The following is a 27,767-nucleotide window of genomic DNA, read 5'->3' on the forward strand; positions in this document are numbered from 1 at the left end:
CTCCCCGTCGGGGAATCGAACCCCGGTCTCCCGCGTGACAGGCGGGGATACTCACCACTATACTAACGAGGAATACCGCAAAAACAACCCACTGCAGTACCACTTTTATCCATTGCAATGATAGAGCCGGTAACATTGCTCAATTTCATTTGGACTTCTACGTCGACTTACTTTAATAACCTATAAGCCAGCACAGAGGCACACTACGAAATGGTACTGCGCGCAAAATACACGTGTTTCAAACAGCCGTGGCTCTACTTTTTACTGTTTATGTAAAACAAAGTTGTTTTTTCCTCACTGCGTTGTTTTAACATTTATAAAACTTAGTCTGCTGAAGTCAAATACAATTAAATTAGTCAGATGACATAAATAGGCCAATTTAAATAACCAGACGCAGTTCTCTTTTCCCATTAAATGTTATTTCTCTATTAAAATATGTGTGAAGGAAAATAAAACTAACACTGATTTTATAGAAGCAGAAAACTAACTGCAATACACCTTACATAACCGAAAACGGTCTGAAATTGGTCGTTTTTGTAGTTACCCCCAGTTTAGTCTAAAACAAATTAGTTAAGATTAAAACTGCTTTATCGCTGATGGAAAGGCGCTAACAGCGGTTAGCTCGGTTTCGGCTAGCACAGTGTTTCTCAACCTTTTTCGGCCCAGCGCCCCCCTAGCTATTATTCAGGTCCCTCACCGCCCCCCACCAAAGAATTTGCAGGCTACTTTGCACTGACCATTATTTTATCATTAATATTACTATCACTATTGTAGATGTTTTGATTCATCAAAAATTATTTCCCAGAGAACAAAAAAGCCATGGGAATAGAAATTATTTTCACAGGTGTCTATGAAAAATGCAACAAACATTCAAGTTAAAATGTGTAGGCCTAACAGCAGCCAATGATAGTGGAAAAAAATTCTTATTCTTTGCCATTTTCTAGTTGTTAAATATTAAACAAATGACCAAATAAAAGATGTACAGCAATGCCAGTTTAAACTTTGAACCATTTGCAAACGACTGAGCTCTGAAATATTAAAACATGGATAGAACTGTAACTACATTAATCATAGCTCTTCTTCTCTTCAGTGTTTCTGTTGGTTTCTGGTGGTGCAGCTCTGTGCTGCCTTCAGGAGAATCAGAAATAAAATCATCAGAGTATCATCCATAAAACTTCACCCACATGGCATTTATTGTGCAAACCGGAGCTTTCAGTGGAAAAATAAAAGTTCCTTTTAATGCCATACAAATATGAGACAGAAACATGGATTATATCTTTATATAGACCTGTCTATTGATTTATAGATTGATAGTTTTACTGGACAGAAATTACAAAGAACAAATCTGGTTCTTAATCAAATCCTAATGAGTCAAATTGAAAGTATCATAGAGTCATCAGCCTCATGACATTAACTCTGACATGAAAAATAATATTGAAGAAAAAAATATATCAAATCTAATTAAAAACATAAAAGTGATCAGTTCTTTACTGTTATGGTCTGTAAGATATATTTATTCTCAGTATTAGATGTGGTCTCAACAAACCCATGACATTTCAACAATATTATTTTACCTATTATCTGGAAATAGTCTGTTTGTTCTTGCTATTCTGTTCTCTGTATTAATTATTGCTCTAAAGGTCTTACCATACCTTACCATACTAGTTTATTCCTCTGTATTTACTTTAGTTTCTTAGTTTATTCTTGCATTTTGTTCTTCATTCATTTCCATTTAGTTTTATCCTCTCTTGGTTTATTGCTATGTCCACTTTAGTTTCTTCCTGTTGCTAGATTTATTTTATAGTTTATTGACGCTCACCACCAGTAATTTTTACTTATCACCTGCTGCGCCGCCTAATCGTTATGTTTCACATCATGTGTTGATTTTTTCACTGTTCAGCGTTGGATTCGCTGTTTTTATGCCATAATTCACATCTAGTTCGTCGCTCCGTTTTATGTGCCGCTTCTCCTGTTTCAGAGTTTTGCGCAATGTGTGCTTTTTTTTAAGCCCCTAAGGTGCAGGGCGGTCGGGAAGCATATCGATGGGGAAAAGGCAGACTGACACAAACCTTTTAAAACAATGGAAACAATTTCTGCATTCTGATTATTGAAATTTAAAAGTGCTGTGTTGTTCTATCACCCCCGTTTCATACCGGACCACTTACAGCACCAGTGTTAACGCTATAAAATGAACACTCTCTATCGTGGTATCACCCATGGAGGAATTTCTTTATTTCTTTATTTAAATTGGTTAATTTTTCAGAGGGATACACAGTGAGGGGATCGTGATTTTAGCTACCAGTAGCAGGAGAACGAAGCTGCGCCAAGAAGCTAACAGAAGCTAACAAACACTGAATAGAAGAAGAGCTGCCATCGATACAGTTGCAGCCTAGCATGATTTAATGTTTTACCAAGTTGCTCAAAGTCTAAACTGGCATTGTTGTGCATTTAAGGTGTAAAGTTTACCTTCGACCAAACGCCCCCCCAAAGGCATCCCAGCGCCCCCCTTTTGTAAAAATGTCCGCCAGCGCCCCCTGCCGTCCTCTGAACGCCCCCTGGGGGGCGGTACCGGCCACGTTGAGAACCGCTAGGCTAGCAGCTGAAAACACCGAAAAATTACAAAGGTATCAAACACAATAGGGTTAAATTGATGCCATTAAACCCCAAAGAAGGAAACTTACATGAACGACAGCATTTTTTCCAACCAGAAACCCCTCAGTCCATGTGCTACAGTCTCTTAAAGATGGTGACGGTCCACCTGTGACTGACTAGATCACGTGACTGTTAGCTTACTACTATTCGTTTTAGCTAATTGCTTTTAGTTTTCTGATAATAGAAACAAAGAAATATATTTCTCAGATATTTAAATCCTGTTACAATTTGATTTTGTTCCTGTGTGACTATTTAGACCTCATGGTCCAAACTATCTCAGTTAAGGAGTCTTGGCTAAAGTGCTATTTTTTTCTGTATGTAACCACCTCAGGGCTAACCTGCTATCCGGCTCACCTCACCATCTAAATCACTTAGAATGGCCAAACTTCAATTACGATATTAACTACATTGGATGTTAGAAAATACAGTTCGTGATTTGCCACATTTATTTATACTCAGAACAACTTTACTGACCAAGTTTGAATGCGAAAATGAGGAAACAGATTTAGGTCTCAAACACTCACAGTATGAAAAGTATTTAAATGTATAGGCTTAGAGGAAATAAAATAAGGACAGAAGAATATATGTACATATTTGCCATCATTTTTTAAGCAAAAAAGAAAAAAGAAGGTTTGATGTTAAGGGACTTAACTTTTGTTTCCTAGCAGCTGAGTAGTGGGGGAAGAAAATGGCCTTGACCTGTGTCCTTGCCAAGCTACACAGTGATTGATGACTACTTGACAGACTGAATAATAGAGACAGAAAACATGATTAGCAGATTAGAAGGCTGAACTTCTTGAGTTGCTGTAAGAATTTAGAATGAAGATAGAAATACATCAGCAGAAGAAAAGTGACCTCAAGAATGGTTGATCAAAACCAAAATCTCAATAAAATAAACACAATGAGGGTAAGAAAAAAGGCAATCTTCAACATCTTTCTGTTCTTAAGATGAACATTTCATGCTTCAGTTATGACAGAGAAAACATAATAGATGAAGACTTTTCGGTTTTATGCCACTCTGACGATTAAGTCCCGAAAGAGGAACATTGGAGAAGGTTGGGGATCACAGTAATCTGATGATTGTTCTTCATTTTCACACAGAGCTGCTCTCCTCCTCTGATTGGTCCAACCTTCCTTCAGTCTCTGCTTCCTGGTTAGATCTCCAAACTCCTGCAGCCAACAGACGAGTTTTAAGAGTTCAACTTTAAACCAATTTAAAAAAAATTTCTAAATATTTTGATTCAGGTTGTTATTTTGCACGGACTGTAACCAGCAGCAAGCAGCACAGCAGGGATGAAGAGGATAAATCCCAGTCTCAGAGTGCTTCCAATAAAAGTCTGCAGAGAGTTCACAGACTCCTCCTGGTCAGGAGACTGACCGGGGGAAGAAACAGGCAGCAGATCAGTAAAAACATAATTTTTTTTTATTAATTCATGAACAATTTAAAAAAAAAAAAAAAAAAGTAGCATAAAACAAATGAAAAACACACTTTAGACAAGCCATTTACTTATTAAAACTGATGAATTAATAAACAATGTTTTGAGTTTGTTTTTGGTGCAGAAGATGTTTCCTGCTGTTGATGTGGAATTGATGGAGTAAACCCACCTGAACCTGAGCTACCATTGGCTCTGTTCCTGCACCTACAGTGACATCACTTCCTCTTTGATTTGTAATGAAACCTGTCAAATCCAAAATTGTTTAGAAATCATGCATGAAAGTGTCAGGGTATGTTTTAGATGAGGGAATAACATAAAAAAAAAGTGAAACTAAAAATAGTTGATTTAGCTTAATACTTCCCCTTTAAGCAGCCGCTCACTCTCAAATCAGATTGTACCTACTCGTTATGGTGTCTGGTATGTTGAACTTCTCCACATCTTCACGGCCCAGATGTTCAGAGATCACAGAGCGAGCTGCAAGACGGCGGAAAACAAAACGATTCAGGCCAGCAGCTGGAGATGTAGCAGCCTACATCATCAGAGTCAGAGGTGGAGGAGCGAGCGTACGCCGGATGATGATGAGGTGGACTATGGACGTTGGGTCGTTGAAGGGTCCGGGCAGCTGAACTCTGCAGTGATAGAAACCAGCATCTGAGAGCTGAGACCCAGAGATGGACAGAGCGGAGGTGGAGGAAGACATCGAGAACCTGCAGAGGACAGAAAGACATCGCCTCACTCACTAGCATGATAAGAGAACGGCTGTAATCATCAAATCAACATTTTTCTTTCCTTAAAAAGTTTGAAATGTTCAGGCGCGATCAGAATTTTCCTGCTTCTGAATGCAACTGTGTGACCATTGGGGCGTACCTGTGTGACTGTTGGTAGGTCACCTGACCCCCGGCGCCGTTGATCAGGGTGTTGTGGCAGGTAAACAGTGATGGCTTCCCCCTTCCCCAGCACACCTCCACTCCGCTCTGCTTCGCCTCGTCCAACCGACACGGGAGCTTCACCACCTGCCCGGCCATGCCCACCACGGTCTCTGTGGCAACCGCTGACACACGTAGCGTCACTGATACAGAAACAGAGGGATGCTTCAGTAATTTTGCCATTTTCTATTCTTCTGAAGACTCATAATTGGGTTTCTGAAGTCATTAACTAATCCAGAACTGAATGAGTTGTTCCGTGTGGTTAGGAAACGCCTTGTAGTTAGTTTGTAAACTAAATATTTAGCTCAAATCTAAACATTTAGTTGGACACTAAATACCTTTGTTTATTTTTCAAACAAAAATATTTAGCTTTTTAATGAAATAGTTTGAAACATAAATTATAAATAAAACATGGTCGAACTATAACTGAAAAATGAACACCTATTTTTTTCTCATTACAAAATAAACCCAAATTTAAGATTTTTCTAGAAAATTTGAGATTAATCACAAACTTTGAACATTTTTATCTTAACACTCAGAAGTTTCTTTGTTTTTCTAGATGAAATCTGAGGTTAATTTAAACTTTACTGGGGTTTGTTTTTCTAAAATGTTGACTTTCTAAACTTGAATTTCCTTGTTTTTTCTAGAAAAAATCTGCAATTACGGTAATTTCAACATTTCTGAGTTTTTCGGTATAAATGTACTCCTGTTTTTTCTATGACCGCTACATGGCGTCATATAATATTCCTGCACATATGCATTAAATGAAAGGAGTCATCTTTTCAGGCCTAACCTCCAACATACAAGTTTTATGAAATTAAATACTGATTTAATCAAAGCGCCATTTAATGACCCCAGTGGTCTCTCACCTGAAAGGAGCCAGACGGAGGTGAACAGCAGCAGCAGCATGTTGCTGTGTCTCCTGCAGACGGACAGAGAGACGGACAGCTGACTAAATTTCCTCACTTCCCTTTTCCATCCAACCGGGTATTTATAGAACCAGACTGTTGTTACCAAACTGCCTGGAAATTTAACTCAAGCTGTCCAATATTCAGAGAAACATCATGAAACATGGCCTCCAACAACTCGTTCAAACTGGGGGGAGGGGTGGCCAACAGGTGGCGCTGTGGGCTGCTCTCCCTGATAAAAGAAACATGGAGAAAATTTCACTGTCAGACCCAATATTAAACCAAACGATCGTTCATCCTTTCCATCGGTGGGTCACATGACCAGGCAGGTCTAATATTAGTTTATGAGTGAATGAGTTTATTTTTAAATCAATCAAGTCATATGTTTGGTTTACTTTATTCAGAGACTTTATAGAATAGAGATAAACTCATTAACTATTTAAAGGATGATGTGAGGTAAACTCAGTCTGAAGTGGAAACATCATGACATCATGCTGAGAAGTAAAGGCTCTGCACGTGATGGGGAGGGCTCTGCTCGGCCTCTGGTTTACCAGGAGGATTAAATCATTTTATATCAAACTGAAATCTTGTTGGTTTACAGAAGCTATATTGATCCTGATCCAGCTCACGTCGCTATTCACTCCCTTCCAGTTTTTATTTTGTGTTGGTTAATTTTATATCCTGAATATCTGGATCATCATCTGGTCCAAATTTTAATGTTTTACTTATTTAATCTCTCTCTGTTTAAAATTTCCAAATCTCTCCATTGTTTTCTAACCAATCTTCACAATTTCCAAAGTAACTAATCAATGTATCTTCATTTTTATTTGGTGTTATTATCAATAATTACTTGTTTTATCTGCTTGTTTGCATGATTTGGTCATTATTGTAGGTAAAGAATGTTTCTTAGCCTCCGTTAATCACCTTGTTACAGCTGATTATTGGTGAAATGTGTTTAATAAATAAAATGTTAGTGACTGATGGGTGTGTGAGTGTAAAACATCACTAGTAACAGATGGCTGCTGGATGTGATAGAAACCAAACAGTTTCCTCCAGGAGGGAATGAAATCTGCAGCACTGCTTTACCTCAAACAGGATGCTTAACGAGCCGCTCAGACTGCAGCCAATCAGAAAACAGGCCTGCAGTTGGTGGACTTTCACAATAAAAGTCTAAATAAAGAAGAATTTTAGTTTGTTTTGGTGTCTGAACCATCTCTGCCAGAACCACTGCTCTGTGTTTCTGGTCAGAAGATGGAGTTAAAATGTACTTTTATTTTAATGAATGTTGTATTTCATAAATGTATCTAATTATGAAATGATAAATGTTATAATTTATCAAATGCATTTAACAAAATCATCAATACTGAAGTATATTGATCAATATTCCAGTTATGAATGAAAAGCAGCCCTAACCACCTGGGTTTTTACTCTACATTTAAAGGAACTCTGTTTGTGCTGTTTTTTAGTTTTCTGGAAGTTCGTTCCAGATTTGTGGTGCATAGAAGCTGAATGCTGTTTCTCCATATCTCCTGAGAAGTCTGAAAGGTTGATACAGTGGCAAAAGATCTTTAATGTATCAAATGTAGAAGGCCACCTTTGTAACCGTCTTTATGTGACTCTGAAGGTTCAAACACAGAGTTCATCCTGATTTCTAGTTTCCAGCAGGAATAACTGAAACTGTGTACCGACTCGAGATCGTTCCTCTTTAATAGCTTGTGTTGAGTTTCTGTTCAGCTGGGGAAAGTATTGGCACCCCTGCATCGATTTGGATGGATTCAGATTTACCTGGTGACATAAAGAGTATAAAGAAGATTAATAAACAGATGGATGAGACTCTGACTTCAACCTGATAGAAAACCTTTGGGTTGAATTAGCGATCAGACCTCCTCGTCCAACATCAGTGTCTGACCTCATAAATGGTCAAAAATCTTCCCAGAATACCTGAAGCTGTCATAGATTTAATGGTGGAGCCTTTTTGGTCACATTCAAGGTCAGTCCTTCATCTCAAATGTTTCTCAGTTTGGTAAGGCAGTGCAGCACCGCTGGATGGGAATGTTTTTCTATATGGGCAAAAAAATCTTTGCTTTGTGTCATTTTCTGTTTTGTTTTTTTTTTCTTGTATGTTGTAATTAAAAAGTTAAAGTTCAGAAAGTAATGCCTCCTCTACTCCGTCATTCAGTGAAAACATTCGGGAGGTCAAAGGTCAGTTATTTTCAGCTTCTGGTCTCTAGAACATGACTTTGTGCCACATTCCTGTTTAATGGCATTCCTGCAGCTGGGAGGAAAACACTTAATGTATTTTTGTAGCATATTAAAGAGAGTTCATGTTGCGGTGGAGCTCCCATCATCTGCCTGCCCCAGATTCAGTTCAACCTTTATTTATAACCTCAGTCTGAACAGCAGCATGGAGGCAGACGTCTGTTTGTGGACTTTAAGCTCATCATGACACAGAAACAAACACTGCAGCTATTAGTTCACTTTGGTATTTACACAGAATATTCAAAACCATCAAACAGCCGACAAAGCAGAGCGGATGGGAGTTCATGTCAGCAGATCACAACAAACATGGAGGATGGAGATGACCGGAGCTGAGACATTTTAAGAGTTTTATTAGTCAGGAAGAGGTGACTCAGCTGAAAATTACAGTCATATTTCCTCTATTTTAGCTCAGAGTAAAAAATCTTCCCATCAGAAATTAGATGCCAATAAACAATTTTATAAAAAGTAAAAATAAGTACATCTGTTTATTTGAGGATCATATGGAGGTCTGAAGGATCAGCCAGAAATTATGATATAAAATGAGGGAAAAAAACAAAGATAACATTTGACAATTATGTAACTTTTATTTTGAGCCCTAACTCCTGCCGTCAACACTGTAAAAAATAAAAGTGTGATTTAACAGTTGGATTTGGAAGCTCCATGAATGATCAGGACTTCCTGAAACACTTTGCTCAAAATCTGATGATTGAAGAACTTGAACAGATTAAAAACTATAAATATCTCTGTTGTTGAGCTGATGTGGCTTTTTACTCAATAAGTTAGCACTAAAAGAAGTTTCAAATTGAAATGTTGATTATTTGGTTGATAAATGGTTTGATTAATGTGTGTTTAACTGATGACTTTTTATTCAGTTCCTAAAACTGAACCAAAGTCCTTCACAAAGAGCTGCTGGTCTTTGTGAAGGACCAGCAGCTTTCTGTTGATGTTTGTTGTGATAATGCTAAACCGTCTGAAAGGATCCAGTGGATCCTGGGAAATATTTATAACCTATGGAGCCTCTGACTAACTGTGTGCAGCTGTGATGATGATGATGATGATGATGATGATGATGATGAGGACAAGGTGTGCAGGAAGGAGCAGAAACCAGCTGAAACAAATCCACATAAAAACAATATGGCTCCCTGCAAGCTGAATATTCAGAAATAAGAAATAAATTCATAAATTCTGTTCATATGTTGGTTTTAACACTGCAGAGTGAAACTAATTTAGCTCAGACCTTCTTCAGCTGGTTGCAGCCATAGAAGAAGAGTTTCTATCCTACAGACAGCGAAGATAAAACACACTGCAACATTTTTAACTGAATTGAAATTCATCCATCCATCCATTTTCTTTCACCCTTATCCCTCAGTGGGGTCAGAAGGGTTGCTGGTGCCCATCTCCAGCTAACGTTCCGGGTGAGAGGCGGGGTCACCCTGGACAGGTCGCCAGTCTGTCGTAGGGCAACACAGAGACACACAGGACAAACAACCATGCACACACACACTCACACTAAGGGACAATTTAGACAGACAAATCAACCTAACAGTCATGTTTTTGGACTGTGGGAGGAAACTGGAGTACCCGGAGAAAACCCACGCATGCACAGGGAGAACATGCAAACTCCATGCAGAAAGACCCGGGCTGGGAATCGAACCCAGAACCTTATTGCTGTAAGGCAACAGCTCTACCAACTGCGCAACTGTGCAGCCAAATTGAAATTCAATTATTTTATTAAAACCTGCATTTTTTTCTGTGTGATGGTTTTCCAGTTGTAGAACTATGAAATGTTACATCGCTGAAATCGCTCAGGAAATCACTGATTACTAGTTAATCAGGCTTATTCTCATACTTTGATCATTTTTAAATTAATGTTTATTTGTGGGGGGGTTTCTTACGGATGTGACTTGTTTTTATTTTTATTGAAAATATTTACTGTGAATTATTCTACTTTTAGCTATGCATTAAAATCTCTCATGCATGTTATGTGTAATTGTATTTTTTTCATATTTATCTGATTTATTCATGTCGACTAATATGCACAGTCCATCCATCCATTTTCTTACACCCTTGTCCCACAGTGGGGTCGGGAGGCATGCTGGTGCCTATCTCCAGCTAACGTTCCAGGCAAGAGGCGGGGTCACCCTGGACAGGTCACCAGTCTGTCACAGGGCAACACAGAGACACACAGGACAGACAACCATGCACACACACACACACTCTCACCTAGGGGCAATTTAGACACACCAACTAACCTGACAGTCATGTTTTTGGACTGTGGGAGTACCCGGAGAAAACCCACGCATGCACAGGGAGAACATGCAAACAGCATGCAGAAAGACCGGGAATCGAACCCAGAACCTTCTTGCTGCAAGGCAACAGCTCTACCAACTGCGCCACTGTGCAGCCATGCACGGTCCCCATTTATGAAATAAATCAGTCAAATATTTCAAATGAGTTCTTAGAGTCAAAGGTAAAACACCAGTCAGAAAGAGGTCAAAGTTCAGCTGCTGGGAAACATTTAGTGTAACATTACTAGGTGTGTATGCATATATTTTGATCGTGAAACAATAATTTCCTGTTTTAACAGAACCGTTGTAGTAAAAAGAGCAGAACCGGCAGCCGATCTGAATGTAAATATTTATGTCTGAGTTATGCAGAACCTGAAAGGCTCAGTTTGTGTTTCATGAAGCATCTTCTCCTGACCAACTGAATACTAAACTGCAATCAGCTTCAATTTGAGCGGCAGAACATCGTGTCGCTGCTGCTGCATCAACAACAGGAACACAGCGCCTGCTGGGAGGAGGAGGAGGATGAAGGTCAGGGACTCGTTAACCTGGCCATGGAAAAGAGGCCAACCTGCAGCCGGCTGATGTCAGGTTATTGGTGGTTGTCATGGCGACCTCAGGAAGCAGCTTGTGTTTAAATGTTTATTTCTTCCAGCATCTTAAAGACAGAAAAACAGCTTTGAGTTTCCAGAATGAGCTGCAGAGAAACTCTGGCTGAAAAAAAAATTCTGCCCTTCTTTACTCCAATAAATACCATCTAAACCTGCAGAGGTCAAAGGTCAGAACCCACCAGAGGCCCGTTTAATCTGAGATGTTCTGGTTCTGGTCTCAGAGATTCTGTAGAGCAGCGTTTTTCAAAATGGGAGGGCTGCCAGAAAGTTGGAGAGAAGAGAAAAAACATGCCAAAAAAAAGAAAAGGAACCCCATAAATGTTTTAATTCTGTCATCATAATTTTTTTTTTTTCTGTCTGTAACTTTTTCCCTAGACTGACTGTTTATTGTGTGTCGAGATAAGGAAGAAAAATCTATAAGAAAAAGTAACTGCTTACATTTCACCAAGCCGTTGATTCATCCAGCCACCGCGGGCGCTGTTATTCAACTGCCAGCTATGAAAACTTGATATGGACGTATACAATTCAACATTGATTTACTTGAAATTCAGGTTGTTTGGATAATTTTGTCAAGGGTTAATTTTACCACTATGATCTGTTTTCAGGTCCAGTTTTGTTTATCAGTTTTGCGTTAATGGAACTGCGTTGGTTTATCTAAAACTTGGTTTGTGTTATTGGTAAAATGCTGACTGTATGTAATTAAATGATATCCATTTATCAATGTGTTTATTTCTACAACATTTGAATCAAGTTTATTGTTTTACCTGTTCACTCACAACGGGGGTCTGCACAGTTGGTAGAGCTGTTGCCTTGCAGCAAGAAGGCTCTGGGTTCGATTCCCGGCCCCGGTCTTCCTGCATGGAGTTTGCATGTTCTACCTGTGCATGCGTGGGCTTTCTCTGGGTACTCCAGTTTCCTCCCACAGTCCAAAAACATGACTGTCAGGTTAATTGGTCTCTCTAAATTGTCCTTAGGTGTGAGTGTGAGTGTGTGTATGGTTGTTTGTCCTGTATGTTGTGTATCCTGTGTGCCCTGCGACAGACTGGCGACCTGTCCAGGTGAACCCCACCTCTCGCCCGGAACGTTAGCTGGAGATAGTGGGGTCCCTTAGCCCAACCCCATTAAGGGACAAGGGTGTAAGAAAATGGATGGATGGACATTCACAACGGGCTCTTGTAACAAATGTAAAGCCGATAAACCACAGAACATCAGTCAAATGTGTGAGAATGGAAAATTAAATGCAAAAAGAGCAACAAGTTTACAAAAAATAATGACATTGGTTTAGTTGGGGGGTTGCGGTGAAACCCTTTGATTAGACCAAAGCAAATTCAGAGTTCTGACCCAGTAAACCAGAGGAAAGTGGTTCTACAAAGTTCTGATTCTGCAGCCTAAATATTAATACACATTAGAAAACATTAATTTGTTGGCCCTTCCAACTGACTCATCTCCCTGATGTAATGTTTTGTATCCTAAAGTGATGAAGAATCGTCCTTCAGGTCAGCTTGGAGAGGATTCAGGGATTTAAAAAGCTCTTATTGTGACTGACGTTTGCACACTCCTGCATTAATACATATTCCTCAAAAATACAAAGTCTTTCTGCCTGGACGCACTGGTGCTAAAAAGCTCCAACAAACACGTCTCTGCATGCAGATGGGAAACACTCGTCCAATCTAAACGGGACCAATTACTGAGATTAAACCAATTAAGCAGAGTCTGTGTTGAATCAAAGCTGCTAAGTTTCTGGTTGAGGATGAGATCAGAGATGATGGAAGCGACATCTCAAGTGTCATCAGCGACTCGTTCTCACATTAGGGGCTTAATTAGCCTCATGCAGGGCAGCTGCAGGCCTTTTAGCAGCAGCAGCTCATGGAGCCTCTCAGCCTTAATGATGGCCGCCGCCTGCTCACATTAGCATAAAGCAATCAGTGGCTAGCTGGAGGCTAATGCACGCTGGAGTGAATGAGGCATGGAGTGACGCGTCACACCTGATGTTCCTATGGCAACATATACAGAAGATGCACAGTCAAGTCCAAAATACATCAATGAAAGCAGAGTTTGGATTATGTGTCAAACTGATGGTGCAGGGGTCCAATCTGATCTGTCGTAGCTTCTCATGTGGCCCTCTAGTGAAACGCACAAATAGACACTTTAAGGGAACAGCTGTGTGCTTAAATATAATTTTGACAATCAAATCCAAGCAGTTTTTATCAGTTTTCTGCCAAATTACATTAATCATTGCCTACCACAATAGCAAGTTTTAATGGATGATAAATTATCCCAATGATTATTGGAATAAACTATGATGTTGTTGTTACCATTTTCAAGTAATAATAATACAAGTTCACGCTCTTTAATAAACTTTACTGTTGTAAAGATCACTTCACACAGGAACTGAAAGAAATTTGAAATATCCAAAATAAAACACGACAACCAAAACATGAAAAAAGGAAATAACATTTAAAAAACACAATCAAGACTATAAACAATGGGGATTCTACAAACAAAATTACCCTTCAAAAATATTAATCATCAGAATGGAAATTATTGAACTCATTTTAATTTATTGTCTAATTTATTGGACCAAATCTGTTGGAATTTCTGAAATGTTTTCCTCTCTCTGCAAAATGATAAAATTCTGAAAAATATTTGAAACTACTTTATTTTCCTTCCATTTCAAAATTATTCACTACTTCATAAAAAGTAGTTTTATCAGTTCCTTAAAATGAACTGATAAAAAAATTATTCATTTCAAACTTCAGATGCATTTCAGTTAAACAACTGACCAATGTTGACAGATAAAAACAATCTAAATCTTTTTCTGCATTTAAAATAAATTAGAAAATTATGAAGTGATATTTTGTTATATAATTAAAATATGGTCTTATAGTCTTCTGACATTAATCACTAATATTCTCTTTCTGTAGCTAAATAAGAAACTTAGAGTTTCTTATTTAGCTAAATAAGAAACTTAATTAGAAGGTAAATTTAAATACAATAAGTTGGTACTTCTTTCTGCTCCTTTCATGATTTCTTTTAATTGTTGCACAACTATTCATATTTATTAATGAATACATTTAAAGCTAATGTGAAAGAAAATGCTAAACTGTGACATTAAATCTCAATAAAGTACATTATGTCCAAATGTGAGTAACTGTCCATCTGCTGGTCCCTCAGCTTTTACATTTTTATATTCCTCATGGAAATGATGAAGGCACCTTGAGGCGACGGCTCAGGGTTGACTTCATGTGAAAATGTTCCTCCATTGTTAGCTTCCCTGTGTGATGTTGGGGCTGCTCAGTATTCATGTTTTCACCTCCTTCCTTAATGTGAGCACTCAGAGCGGCTGGCTGTTTACGGAGCAGAGAGGACATCAAATACCTGGATCCTTTCAGAGGAGCTGTGGATTAAAGACAGCAGCTGCTTCAGATGTTCGCTCTGATTCTCTCTGATCTGCGCTCGGCCCCAAAGAGCCGAGATGGAAACACGCCAGCCAGCGCTCGTAAAGTAAAGTGCTTTACGGCTGGAGGCTGCTGCATTAAACTGATCGCTGCTGACGTTTTACACGCTGTTTACAAAATATTAAACCTCACTTTTATTTTGCTGAGTTGAATGTACAGCTGTGGAAATGTTGAAGCACAATGAATGACTTTAATTTTCATAAACCAATCAGCTGCGTAAACCAAGGGATGAATTGTGTTAAAGATCTATACAGATGAAAAAGGCAAGGAGATATCTGTATCAGATTTATTTGAGAAATTATTTCTGAAATGAACATTAATTATTAATCTTAAGAAAAACCCATCAATGCAATTAATTATTTTATTTGCACTACACTTATATAGTTATTATTAAATTAAGCTAGACACATACAGATCAAATTATGCTAAGACTGATTCTACTCTCTGACTGAAATGATTTTATGAAATGACTGAAATGATTTAAAGTATTTTGTGTGCAATCAAGTTTTAGTTTGGAGCTAAACATTTCTTTTGTAAATACAATAGCTCTGAATAAAAACATGTTTACAAGCTAAATAATTAGCTATACATTACAAATATTTAGTTTTGAGCTAAATATTTTACTTGCTAATAAAATATTTAATATGATCAGTGGTGGAGAAAGTACTCAAAAAATGTACTTAAGTAAAAATACAAATACACAGACAAAAATGTACTCAAGTAAAAGTCAAAGTACCACATTAACATTTTACTTAAGTAAAAGTAAAAAAGTACTGGTTTTTAAAAATACTTAAGTATTAAAAGTAAAAGTACTTGCTGAATGCATTGCCTAATCACTAATATCATTAAGTGGACCGATCAAATGATCATATTCCACAGATAAAGCATGTTTTTATTGCGTTTACTCTGTAACATAGTTTAGACTTAGATATGTGATTCTATGCATCATAATTTCAGGGATGGAAACATTTTGTCTCCTGTCCTAACATAACATGAACTTCACTTTTTTTGTCACACATTTATTTTGAAAGAAATCCAACTGGCAGAGGAGGACATGGAACCAAGGAGCCACGTAGCAGAGTTGTAGTCTAGACCACTGAACCCAAGACCAAATCAAAACCAGCACCCCGTGCTACATGACAATAACATTTAGTGCACCTATCAAAACTGCTTCTCAAATTGATCTGAAAGATTCACTTTCCCACTTAGATATTAAATACTTAGATCTGAAATAAATTTAACCAGTATCAATTCAAACTCTTCTTCATTCTGTTTTGCTTTCATCTCTGTGCCACAATCCACAGAGGTCTCCTGCCATCCCTAAAAAAAATAACGCCCTGTGCGGTTGCCCATATTGCCAATGTCAGAAATAATTGTCTGCACCATTAAACATAGCAATTAACAACGCTCAACTATGAACACTGTCCAAGGCCCAATAAGCAAGAAGTAACCAAGCAGGAGGAGCACCGTGACTGTTCTCATCCTCCCTCCTGCTGCAACGTCTGCCACCATGACAGGTGACGAAAACAAAGAGCAATGAGCATGCTCTGTGTTCTTACGTTATTGTTTTATTTATTCACCAATTAAATATAAAGATATTTTAATAAAATAGCTACTGCAGTGTATGCAGAGCATTACAAGGACAAAGAACGGCTCTCACTGATGCTTCAGTACTATAGGACTTAGTCAAGATCCGTCCAGAAGAATCGGATCGTCCATGAATGTCATATTACAATATTGCACTTTGGTCACAGCGTTGTCCCATATCTGCGACATGTCAGTCATCGCAGATGCGTTTCAGTCAATACAGCTAGCTTTGCTAGCATCACGTCCACAGATCTTACCTTTCTTTAAGCTTTCTTTCCAAGTGACGTTAAAAATTGGACAAAGTCTCCACCGTCTGTGAAAGCGAAGCGCTGCTGATTTTACATGTCGCCATATCTTATGATTTATGCAGGCTTCCGTACTATTTTATTACTGACGCTCAGAGGAAACCACTGCGCATGTCTTGGAGCTCCCCGTGCGAGTAAAGGTGGAGCCGATGGGTGACAACAGACACTAAGTCACGTTATTGCTTGGATTTTCGGCGCCACCTTAAGTCCCTGAACTTCACATTTTAACGAAAAGAAAAAAACACAATGCGACTTGGATGTAACGAGTAACGCGACAGTTTAGTAGAAATGTAGTGAAGTAGAAAGTACAGATATTTACTGTAAAATGTAGTGGAGTAAAAGTAGAAAGTATCCATTATTAAATCTACTTAAGTAAAGTACAGATACACGAAAATTGTACTTAAGTACAGTAACGACGTACTTGTACTTCGTTACTTCCCACCACTGAATATGATAAATATGAAATTGTGACATTTATAAATTAATGAATAACATGGTTAAAATATGCTAAATGAACCTCCATTTTTTTCTCTAGTATGCTAATTAATAAAAATTTTAACTATGTAACTACAAATGGTGCCCTATAAGGGCACTAAGATATTTCAACCTGAATAACTCTCAATTGAGTTGTTCAAGTTAGTAGTCATATTAAAGGTGAAGCAAACAACCCAGGTTTAATATTCCATGAAAACATGGCATTTTACAAGGTATCTGTAAGCTTTGTAGAACCACTCTTGACAAGCATTCAATCCAAAGTATTTATAAACATAGCAGTTGCAAATGTTATGAATCACAATTTGATGATTCTGAGATGCCACCAGCTTGGAATAAATATGCCATTACATGCATTTGGAGAAGATCTGGAGAAAAAATGAAGTTTATAGCTCAGGTCTAGGGTGTTCTGGTTGCTACAAGATTAAACATGTTTTGGAAAAATATGTCTCAGATTAATGATACTTTAAAAATTAAATGAAGCAAAAACATACAAAGAAAATGATCATTTGTAAAGAGGATAAACATCATATTGGAAAAAAGTAAGAGTCAAAAACAAAAAAATCAAAGAGCAATCACAAGAATTCAAATGTTAGGTTAGTCACCAGATAACAAAAAATAGAAGTTTTGTTTCTATTGGAGGATTTGACATGACGTCCTCACAAAGTTCATTCCTGCCTTGTGTCCCCTGGAGACAGAAAAAACAAGAATAAACACACACACATACACACCCTCCTCCACACACAGGGGTCAGGTTATAAATAATCGATATGGAAAGAATAAATCTGTTGAGCTGTACATCTGCAGGAGTTAAGCTGAGCTGCTGTAGGTGGACCAGCCTCCTCTGTTGTGGGAGATTTATTTTCTGCTCTGCTGTTTAAGCTCCCACTGAGGCTCCTCAAGAAACCTCTGTTTGCATCAGTTCAGACCAGGCTCTCTGAAAAAACTGCTGAAAAGTGTCTGTTTTAAAGGTGTTTGTATCAGTTAAAGGTAAATGAGCATGGGTGCACTTCCTGTTTACTAACTGGACCTTTATAATCAAAGAAACAGGAAAGAAAGAGTCAGAATCCGTGATGGACGCCAACACTAAGGCTTTAATACATTCTTATTTGTCAGTGAAATCTTGATTGATTGACTGATTGATTGATTGATTGATTGATTGATTGATTGATTGATTGATTGATTGATTGATTGATTGATTGATTGATTGATTGATTGGATCGTTACAGGAAAGTTGAGTTTTGCATAAATACAAAAGTTGGAACTTTAGATTATTTTAGTAATTGATTACACTATCAAATATTCTGTTAAGTATTTAATTGCGGTAATCGGATAAAAAATTGGAATATTCTGCAGATTTTCATTTGACTACCTAAGCCTTTTTATACTTCCGTTAGCTTCAATACTATCTTATACATATTTACACTGCCATGAATTGTGGTACTGTTGATTAATGTACACTGTCCTGATAAAATTAATAAGATTAATCTAAAAAAATAACATCTAAGCAAATATTTGATTTGCAAATAGGGGAAACAGAAAGTGAAGGGAAATTGGATGTTATGTTGATACTGTATTTCTAAACAACAAAGTTTCTCCAAATTAAATTAAAAGTACCGTATTTTCCGCGCCTTATATATGGACCAATATTGAGCCACAACAAGTGCAGCAACTACGGTAACAGCCGCCGACTTAATTTTCACCCGTAGAAGAAGAAGCGCGCGGTGCATGCTGGGATAGTTGTCAGAATGCTGGTTTGTAATTTATTAATAAAGTTTGACTGACCTATCTACCTACCGACCATCTAGAATCAGGTTGTCTGCAGGTCATTTAGCACCACGTTCTCCACGAACATGCTGTGCGCAAACGGAGAAGGGTGACCATCGTCCGGCCACGCCCCGGCCCAGTCACGGAAGGCTCTCCTCGCCGACCGGAGTCGGACTGTTTTGTTAACATTCACTTTAGTGCAGCTCCATCTAGTGGATGCATAACGTAACTCCTGCCGCTACTGTAGTGTCTATTCTACACGCCTTATAATGCGGTGTGCCTTATATATGAAAAAAGTTTTAAAATAGGCCATTCATTAAAGGTGCGCCTTATAATTTTTACCTCCAGGAATTAATATTGGGAGTCTAAAATTGTGTTATTTGCGTAAATCAACCCTCAAGGACATGTCTTAATATATTTCCGGATAAACTAAATGCTGCGTTTTAAAATTAGCATAAAAATATTTAAATAGTGGAGATCATAATATTAATTTGTTAAGTTTGATCACAGAAACATAACAGACTTTATTATCTCAGACTATAGCAACATTAACATAAAATCTGAGCATAAATGACAGTGAAGTTGAAATGTTTCATTTAATGATATAACTGACCATCTGTTTCTTCATGTAGCTTTTTGATCTCTTTTTAAGATAATAAATTGAACCAGGTCAAACATATTCTGACTTAATTAAAATGTAGGCTCATGATGTTAAGAGGCTGTTTTAATGCCGGACATGAAAATTACTTCTCATTATGTAAATACATAAACTAGCACAAACATGTGGAGAATCCCAGGACTTTTAAGGGAATTATCAATGCATGCAAGAAGAAAGACAATTTATATAATAAATCTCTAAAAATGAGAACAAATATGCAAGACTTAGATTTAAAGTATATAAAATTAAACTAATAAGTTATTAGTTTTTATTTTAAAAAATGATGTTCTCACAACATAATATAGCTGTAGAAACATTTTTAAACAAATGTTGAAAGTGATTTACAACATGAGAGAAATTCAAATGTGGAAAATATTTATATCAATAAAAACCAAAAGATCAGAAATAAAATCAGGGACATTATTAGATTTAGCCCCTCATGGTTCTCTCTTTGGTCCAAATTTATTTAAATGTACATTTATAGAAACTATTAGGTTTCCTTTGACCACATTTTAAAACAGTAGAAATAAACAGCTTAAAGGAAGGTAAAATAAAAATTATGTTTATAATATTTAGTAACTGTAAAATCAATAAGCAACTAATTATTATACTCACAGAAAAATCACATCTACAAGGTTCAGAAAAGAACAATTAAAATTATTAACCACCAAATAATCCACTGTACAGTCTCTTACATATTTTGAAATGTGTAAGATTTCAGAAGCACAGATTGCATGATATTTATATTTCAAAAAAATCTGTATGACTTTAGAAATCCAAGAACGTTCAAAGTTAAATTTAACAACATAAATAGGAGTGAATTAGAATGAACAATTTGAATGTTTCTCTTTTTTTATGTACAAGATACAAAGATTCTTGATAATTTTGTGGCTCTCTTCATAAACCAAATGACTTTTCGCTGCAGAAAAAAGTAAATCCAATTGAAGAAGAAGTGTGAATAAAAAAAATAAAAGGAAGAAAAGCATCAACAGTTGTACTTGGAGCATAAAAGCTGTTCTTGGCAGTTTTCCATTGTGAAAGCCTGCTGCCGCTTCTTCCAGGGAGTTTCACACAACGAGGAAGTCGGTTAAATGTTTGGTTATATTTTCATATTTTATCCAGTTGAATTTGGATTTTAAAACAGATAGCAAAACATTTTGAAAACGGATATTTAGTTTTAAGATGGGTGGATTAAATGTACTGAGTCTGATTTTAAATCAGCATTTGTGTTCAAACTAACAAGAAAAAAAGTAATGTTACATAAATACAGTGTGACAGTTTTACTGTAACTGTTTTCACAAAGAGAAACATAAAACTAAACAGAACATAAAACAGAACAAAAGCTTTTTATTAAACAAATTGTGTTTGATTTCATATTCCTCTTTTTTTTCATCTTGTTACTTTTAGTTTCAGTTTTTCAAGAAAAACTGTATTGTTAGTTTTCAAGAAAAACTTAGTTTTCAGTTTTTCAAGAAAAACTGAAACTAAAAGCGTGTTTCAGAAACATGAAGCACAACACATTACAAAACAAAACAAAGTTTATTTTCTGTTTCTATGTTTCTGATTTATTCAGGAAAGCCTCAGGCTGTAGATGAACTATGGATGCAACATGAATGGAAATAATTTTTCTACTGTTTCTCCAGAAGAGAGATTTATTTTTTTATCCTAATCCATCAAATTTATTTATGTATTTCAGACAATCAAGAGTACAAATATTTAAAAATTAATAAAATAAACTATCAAGCCAACTGACATTCAACTTTACGCAATTTCTTTGAAAAGGAACAAATTCCACTCATAATTTCTTCAGAAAAAGAAGATGCAGATTAAACAGAATACAATGCAATAATTTAAAGTTTTTACACCTTTAAAGTGTAAAATATTTCAGATCAAACAAATGTTATTATATCAGACAAAGACGATTTAAGAAAATAAAAACAGTAGACTTCTAATTTATTTTATTTATTTACTTGTTTTCATTAAAGGTAAAGGTAAAAAAAAAATTATCTAAACCAGTCTTTGGGAAATAGTAAACACCCCTATAATTTTAGTTATTATTTCAATCTGCCCAAATGGAACTAAAAACAAAAAAAATTACTTTTAGTCTAAGACCATTTAAATTAAACTGGCAAAGTTTAAAGTGAATAAAAGTGATCTGGAGAAAGCCAGCAGAGGCTTTGAGTGCTCTGACATGTTCTACAGATAGAAACAGAGTAAATAAATGCTGCGATTAAGTTCTCAAATGCTTCAGGAAAGATAGAAATAGTCCTCAAGGCCGTACGTCACGTGTGTGTGCATGCGCGCGTATGTACAGGTAAGCCATGTGTGTATGAGAGAGTGTGTACTTGCTTTTATTGCCTATTTAGGATCTTTCTTGTAGTCCATTGGTTTTATGGGGACTGAAGATCCACATTTCTAGGATTAAAGATGTTTAAATGAGGAATATTGTTTAAATTTTTACTTTTTTGTTTTAATATTTTTCCCTCATCTAAAACATGCCTGGAGTGTTTGTTTGATTCTCTTGTGCATGTTTTAGAAATTCTTTAATCTCCATGGCAACTACTCTGGTGCCTAAATGCTTGCTCTCACAAAGCTCTGCCTCTTTTTACAAAGCTCCGCCTCCACATCCCCATGCAGCTCCATCAGACTAGCGACAACAGCAATTAGCAAACACTTTGTGTAACTGCACATCTGTTGATCGCCACAATGGTAGAAAACGGCATCATGGAGGAGTTTTGTTGAGATAGGCTCCTGAAGGCAGCGTTTCAGAAAGACCAGAAGGTTCTTAAAGAGACAGAGAGCCAATTTCAAGGAGTTACATTACGAAATCAAATTTCTTTTAAGCCATGTTTGATATATGTAGCAGTTTTATAACAAATAAAAGTAAATGACACTATGTGCCTGGAAAAACCATAATACCGGCCCTTTAAGGTTTAATCCACATTACCACAATTCATGGCACTGCAAATATGCAGGGGTTGGCACAAAAAACTAAATTTCATCCTGTGTCTTAAGACAAGTAAGCAGAAAAATCAAAACACCCTCTCTATCCAATTCACAGGACAATACCCAGTACACGTGTTCTATTAAAAAAGTAACAAAAATTACATAAAATGCAACATTTACACATGAAGTAACAAACCAACAGATGGAAAGCATATAAAATCAGCTATAAGCTGTAGAAAATGTTTTAAATGGGTACATAACTGGTTTGCTGGGGTTACTTTTTAAAAATTGTGTAGCTTTCATTGTCTCTGTTGAGATTGTGACAAACCAGCACAAAATATTACATAACAGTGACTTGGAAGGAAAATAATTCTTGTTTTTAGGAGGTTTACAATAGCAATCCAAAAACTGTTAATAAAAACGCTGAACATGTATGCAGCCAGACTTTAAATAATTTTCTTCCTTTCCATTTTGATAGTTTGTTATAAAATCTTGGACGTGTTTTTAAGGCAGAAACTGAGCTGAAGGACTCAGATTTATTGTTTTAAACTCTAGAGCAGACTTCTCCTCTTCCTCCTCCACCTGCTGCTGAACCTCACCATCCTCATCTTCATCACTAAATCTGCTGCTCTGAATCATCCAGTTATGCAACACCTCAATCTGCTCCACCATCAGAGGGAAAACTCTCTTCTTCTGCTCATCCTGAAGCCACGGCTCCCTGCAGCAGGAACAACCACCAGGTATCAGGTTAAGGTCTGGATCTGACCTGAATTCAGTCGTTAAGACATCAGTCTTGCAGCTGAGCAGCATGGCGTCCTCCTCCATTCATCATGGTGAAACTCCCACCAGCCGCTGAACGCCACCGGTCCAGCAGGAGCGGAGGAGGAAAACCAACTAGAACTTCTCCCAAAGTCTGGTGAAGTCCTGCATTTCCCTGTTTAGAATCATGCAGAGCTGGTCCATCAGCACCAGGATCAGAACAACGTAGAACCTGACGCCGCTTGTTTTCCAGCTGTCACACACCTGAGTGGTTCGTGCTGAAAGCCGCAATCCCAGGAATGTGGAGGATAAATTTAAAGGGACGTGCTGCTGTTTTTAGACTGGAGAGGAATAATTCAGGATCAAAGAGCTGCAGGCCGCTCTCAGCACTGGCGACCCGATGAGCAGATCAATCCCAACAAAGAACCACTGCTGGAGACCAGATCCAGAATTATGATTTTTAGCTGAAATCCAACTTTTTTTTACCTGCATTGTTCTACTAATTAAACCCAACCACAACCAGACTTCTGTGCAATAATCACATTTTGTTTAATGTCATCATTAAAATCATCGAGCAAATTTTCATAAAATATGTTGATGAATGTTCCATGCTATGGATCAAAAGCAGCTCTAAATTAGCTCTAAATTACCTTTAGTTTTAGGGGTTTTAGTCCAGATTTAAAAACACTTAGTGTTTAGGCTGTTATGCAGTTTTCTGGAAGTTTGTGCAGCTTTTTCTGCTGCAGAATTATGACACATTTCTCATATCAATGACGTAAAGGTTACTTGGATGAAACTTTTTAACGTCAGTCGAAGCACCCAGGATGTTGATGCCTGATGAACAATGACGGTTTGGATCTGCAGTGTGTATTTCTACACCTGATGTGAAGTTAAATCCTAGAGTTAAAACTTTCTTTGTTTATCAGCAGGAAACTTGGTTAGATTGCATCAGGACTGTCACACCGTTTTCGATTTATATTTATATTTGAAGAAGCTCGCTGAGACGAAGCCAGATGGTTGGAGTTCAGACATGGATAGTTTTATCAGACTGGTCAATAGTTCTGAACAGAACCGGATCAGAATTAATCGTTTGGAGTGTCAGCTCTTGCTTTTAAAAAGCTAACATGACAGAAAGTCACGCTTTGTCAATGCTAACTTCACCAGCACTGAAGGGTGTGTGAATCTGACATCCTGAGTGTTGATGACAGTCTGCTACCTGATGAGTCCTCTCATCGTTTTCTGACTGAACTTTCACAGCTGACGTGTTTCTCTTTTCTTTCTGCTTCCTAGAGAGTCTGAAGTTCATCCCTCATTTCCTGCTGGAGGAAAACAAACCAATCTGTTCTTCTTGACAGCGCTGATGGTTGCAGACTTCGCCTTTCTGTTGACGAATGGATCAATGACCCCTACAGGACAAACTCCATGTTCTCACACACAGTCGCTGAAAAAAGAAAGTACACCATGCTGTAACATTTAGGGTCTTAAAATGAACGAAATCCAACTGCAGTCATTGTTTGATCTGCATTAATAAAACTCCAGTCTGTCTGCCTAAAAAGTCCGGTTCGCTTTGTTTGGTGTGAATGTTAACCGACCTCGGACCTCTGGTCCTCTGGTCCTCTGGTCCTCCAAACGTTGGTCTGGGTTTGGTTGAAGTGAACTCTGGTTTGGTTTGAATGCATATGTGAACGCCAAGCGCCCGGAGACCGTTCCAAAAGCAGGAAGTGGATGACAGGGCAGGGCATTCTGGGTAAATACAATCATAGCTAACATGCTAGCCTAGCGCTAGCAGGAGAAATGGCTCATGGTCTTTAGCCAAAGACTAATGAGAAATCCTCCAACCACTAAAATCTGATGCCTCCATTTTAGTTTCCATTTGGTGAAGAAGGACGTTGCGCTTAGTGTCTTCTTCAGGTTTTTGTGTTGTTTCCTTCACTGGTTCTTGGTGCAGCGCCCCCACAGGCGAGGAAGGGAATAGATTGCTCAGAGGGTTTGGTTGATTTGACTCAGAGCAGAGAGAAAGAGAACCACAGCAGTTGGTGGAGGAATAGATGATGAAGTTCTGGTTCCAATAGAACCGGGTCTACCAGACCATCAGGAGAAAAACTCCATTAAATCCATTTTAAACTTATTGTTTAAAAAACTAACAGAGTGGAAGCTTGGGAGTTTTGTACTCTTGAACTTTAAGATAAACTATTTTATAGATTTGAAAAAACTGATATTTTCTATGAAAATAACATGAATGCATTTTCATATTTTGTTGCACATGTTACTGATGATGTTTCATTCAGCTGTTGTGATGTCGTAGAGATGCAGAAATTCATCCCAGATTCGACACTTTGAGTCAGCATCACTTCCTGGCCAGCAGCAGGAATATTAACTGACTGATGGTTCCTGTGGGACTCTGAAATTCAGATCAAAGCCAAGGCAGGAGAGAGCCACCTTCACAATCCGACGCGCGCACACACTTACGCACGCATGCACGCACGCACGCACGCACGCACGCACGCACACACGCACACACGCACGCACAGACATAAGGATGTCCAAACTTCTTGTCACGTGAGCTAAAATTGTTCTGGTGCATTTTGATTGATTTCTTCAAAAACTAAATTTACAAAACAAATGTTGAAATTTTAACTAAACATTGAATATTTTAGACAAAGGATTCGTTAAATTATTGTAGATCCAAAACTAAAAGATGGTTTTGCGCGTTTGCTTTTAAAAAGAAAAAATTGTAAATTGTTTTGGGCTTTACTGGAAAAAAAGCATGATATGATTAATATAGCGTACAATTAACTTTGGATGGAAGCCATAAAATTAGGACTTTTTCCTGCTAATGTTATGACTTTGTAGTTTTATATGCCTGGATTTCATTTAAAAGTCATTTTTTTCCAAAGCCTTCGCTCTGAAGCTTTAGATGTGAGTTAATGTTGAACCAGCGGGTCCAACTGAACTCTGGGTTCTGACATGAACATAATGAGGGTCAGCAGGGGCCTGGCTACCTCAGGGGCCCTCAGGGGGCCAACGCAGAAACTGAAAACTGCAGTTTTTGTCTTTGCGTGAGACGTTTTCTAACATGGCGACCTCGGGGGTCATGGGAAGAAACCAGTGCTGCTCAGCGCTCAGTCCCCCTAAAACTCTAATAATCACTTGTATTTGTGTTTTGGATTAAAAGGATAATTGACATGTTTGAGGGCCTGAAAGCAGTGGAGGAGGAGGAGCAGGTCTGTGGGGTAACGGAGTGTTTTTGCTGCTGAGCACTCCGGCCACAGCGCTAAAGTTTCCCTGCAGTTGAATAATGAGCAGCATCACAACCTTTTAAAAGCACCATCTGCTGACGGAGCGTTGGCTCGCTCTCAGACGAGCCCTGCAGATATTATTGAACTAATCATAGTGCCAAACACACACACACACTGCGACATCTCTGGATGATGTGTGTGTTCATCAGAGCTCCTGAGCGCCACCAGCTTTTCCATCCGTCAGCGGCAGTGGAGATAAACAACAACAGAAATGTAAAAGATAAACCTGAAAGTATCTGGTTTATTTATGGAGCCTCGTTCCTTACACGGCAAATAAAACAGCTTTACAAACCATAGAAAGCTCTGAGGAAATAAAATAAACAACAGCTTAGTCATGAGGTTTAAAGAAAGAAGCAGTAAAATAAATTTTTACCAAACAAATGTGTAGAAACTGCTAAAGTACTGCAGTACCAATAAAGTTTCAGCGTTGAACAGTTTCAAGAACATCTTGTGTTTTCATATAAACCTCTCTAGTTCAGAGTAACGATGTTTCTGTTGACAGAAACTCTGAGATCAGTTAAGTATGGAACCGTTTCAGCTCCATAACTAAGACTATTATGGCCCCATTGGTGGCTACGTCCTTGTTCCAGGAGGCTTTATATATTTTTAAGCTAGCTATTGATCTGATCAATGATGAACTGGCACAAGTGCTGCAAAGGAGAGTACTAGCCAGTGTTAGCTTTGGATAGGCTACCACTTAGCCTATCCAAAGCTAATGCTAGCTAGTAGCTCCATCAGCAGCATTTCTAAAGTTTCTAAAGCGATATCAAACCCATTAGGAATATCAAACCAAACCTGCCTGGTTGGGTTTGAAGAACAATAAAAAAACAACAAACAAACACAATTTTAATAATAAACCAACTAACACTAAACGCATTTTCCATTTTGTCTGAGTCCTGTTTCAACAAAAAGCCATTATTTCTGACAGTATTTGGAAGGTGACAGTTGGATGATTTGGTTATGGACTTTATGTTTGTTTAATTTTAACACTGAGTCCATGGCTACATCAAAACCAGACAGCCAATGAATGAACCAACCTACAGACCAATCAACCAACAAAACCAATCATCCTATTCACCAATGAAGGAACCAACCAACCAGGAGGCTGAACTGTTGGTTTGGACTTTGGATGTTTTGTCTCTTGTTCTCAAACACAGTAAACATGTTTGTTTAGTGGCTGAATGTATCAAATACATGTAAATCTAAAGTTATCAACTTGCAGCACATTGATGATATAGCCCAACCAGTAGCAAATCCCACTGGAACCGACACTGGCTGGTTCGGCTTTCCCAGATCCAGTCTGCTCCTTCCAAGGTAAAACAAAGGCAGCTTCACTCAATGTAAACAATTAAAAGACAGAAAGGAGCATATTTAATCCTCATAGGTTTAAAATCTGTCTGTAAAGATGTTATAATGGAG

General features: G+C 37.7%; 1 protein-coding gene and 1 non-coding gene across 2 annotated transcripts; both read right to left on the bottom strand.

Moving 5' to 3' along the window:
* On the bottom strand, window positions 1-72 carry trnad-guc (transfer RNA aspartic acid (anticodon GUC)). Its single transcript has one exon. It is a non-coding gene; the product is annotated as a tRNA-Asp (tRNA).
* A 3,003-nt stretch (window positions 73-3,075) lies between these two features.
* On the bottom strand, window positions 3,076-6,133 carry LOC103476340 (T-cell immunoglobulin and mucin domain-containing protein 4-like). Its single transcript, XM_081615771.1, has 7 exons — window positions 5,884-6,133; window positions 4,956-5,157; window positions 4,656-4,795; window positions 4,491-4,562; window positions 4,258-4,331; window positions 3,917-4,025; window positions 3,076-3,822 (listed from the first exon to the last, which is right to left on the bottom strand). The coding sequence occupies exons 1-7, from the start codon at window positions 5,921-5,923 to the stop codon at window positions 3,746-3,748; spliced, it is 714 nt and encodes a 237-aa protein (XP_081471897.1). The 5' UTR covers window positions 5,924-6,133; the 3' UTR covers window positions 3,076-3,745.
* Between the last annotated feature and the right edge of the window lie 21,634 nt (window positions 6,134-27,767).

This window comes from Poecilia reticulata, chromosome 14, assembly GCF_904066995.2.
Source record: "Poecilia reticulata chromosome 14, P_reticulata-male-v2, whole genome shotgun sequence".
Lineage (NCBI taxonomy): Eukaryota > Metazoa > Chordata > Actinopteri > Cyprinodontiformes > Poeciliidae > Poecilia > Poecilia reticulata.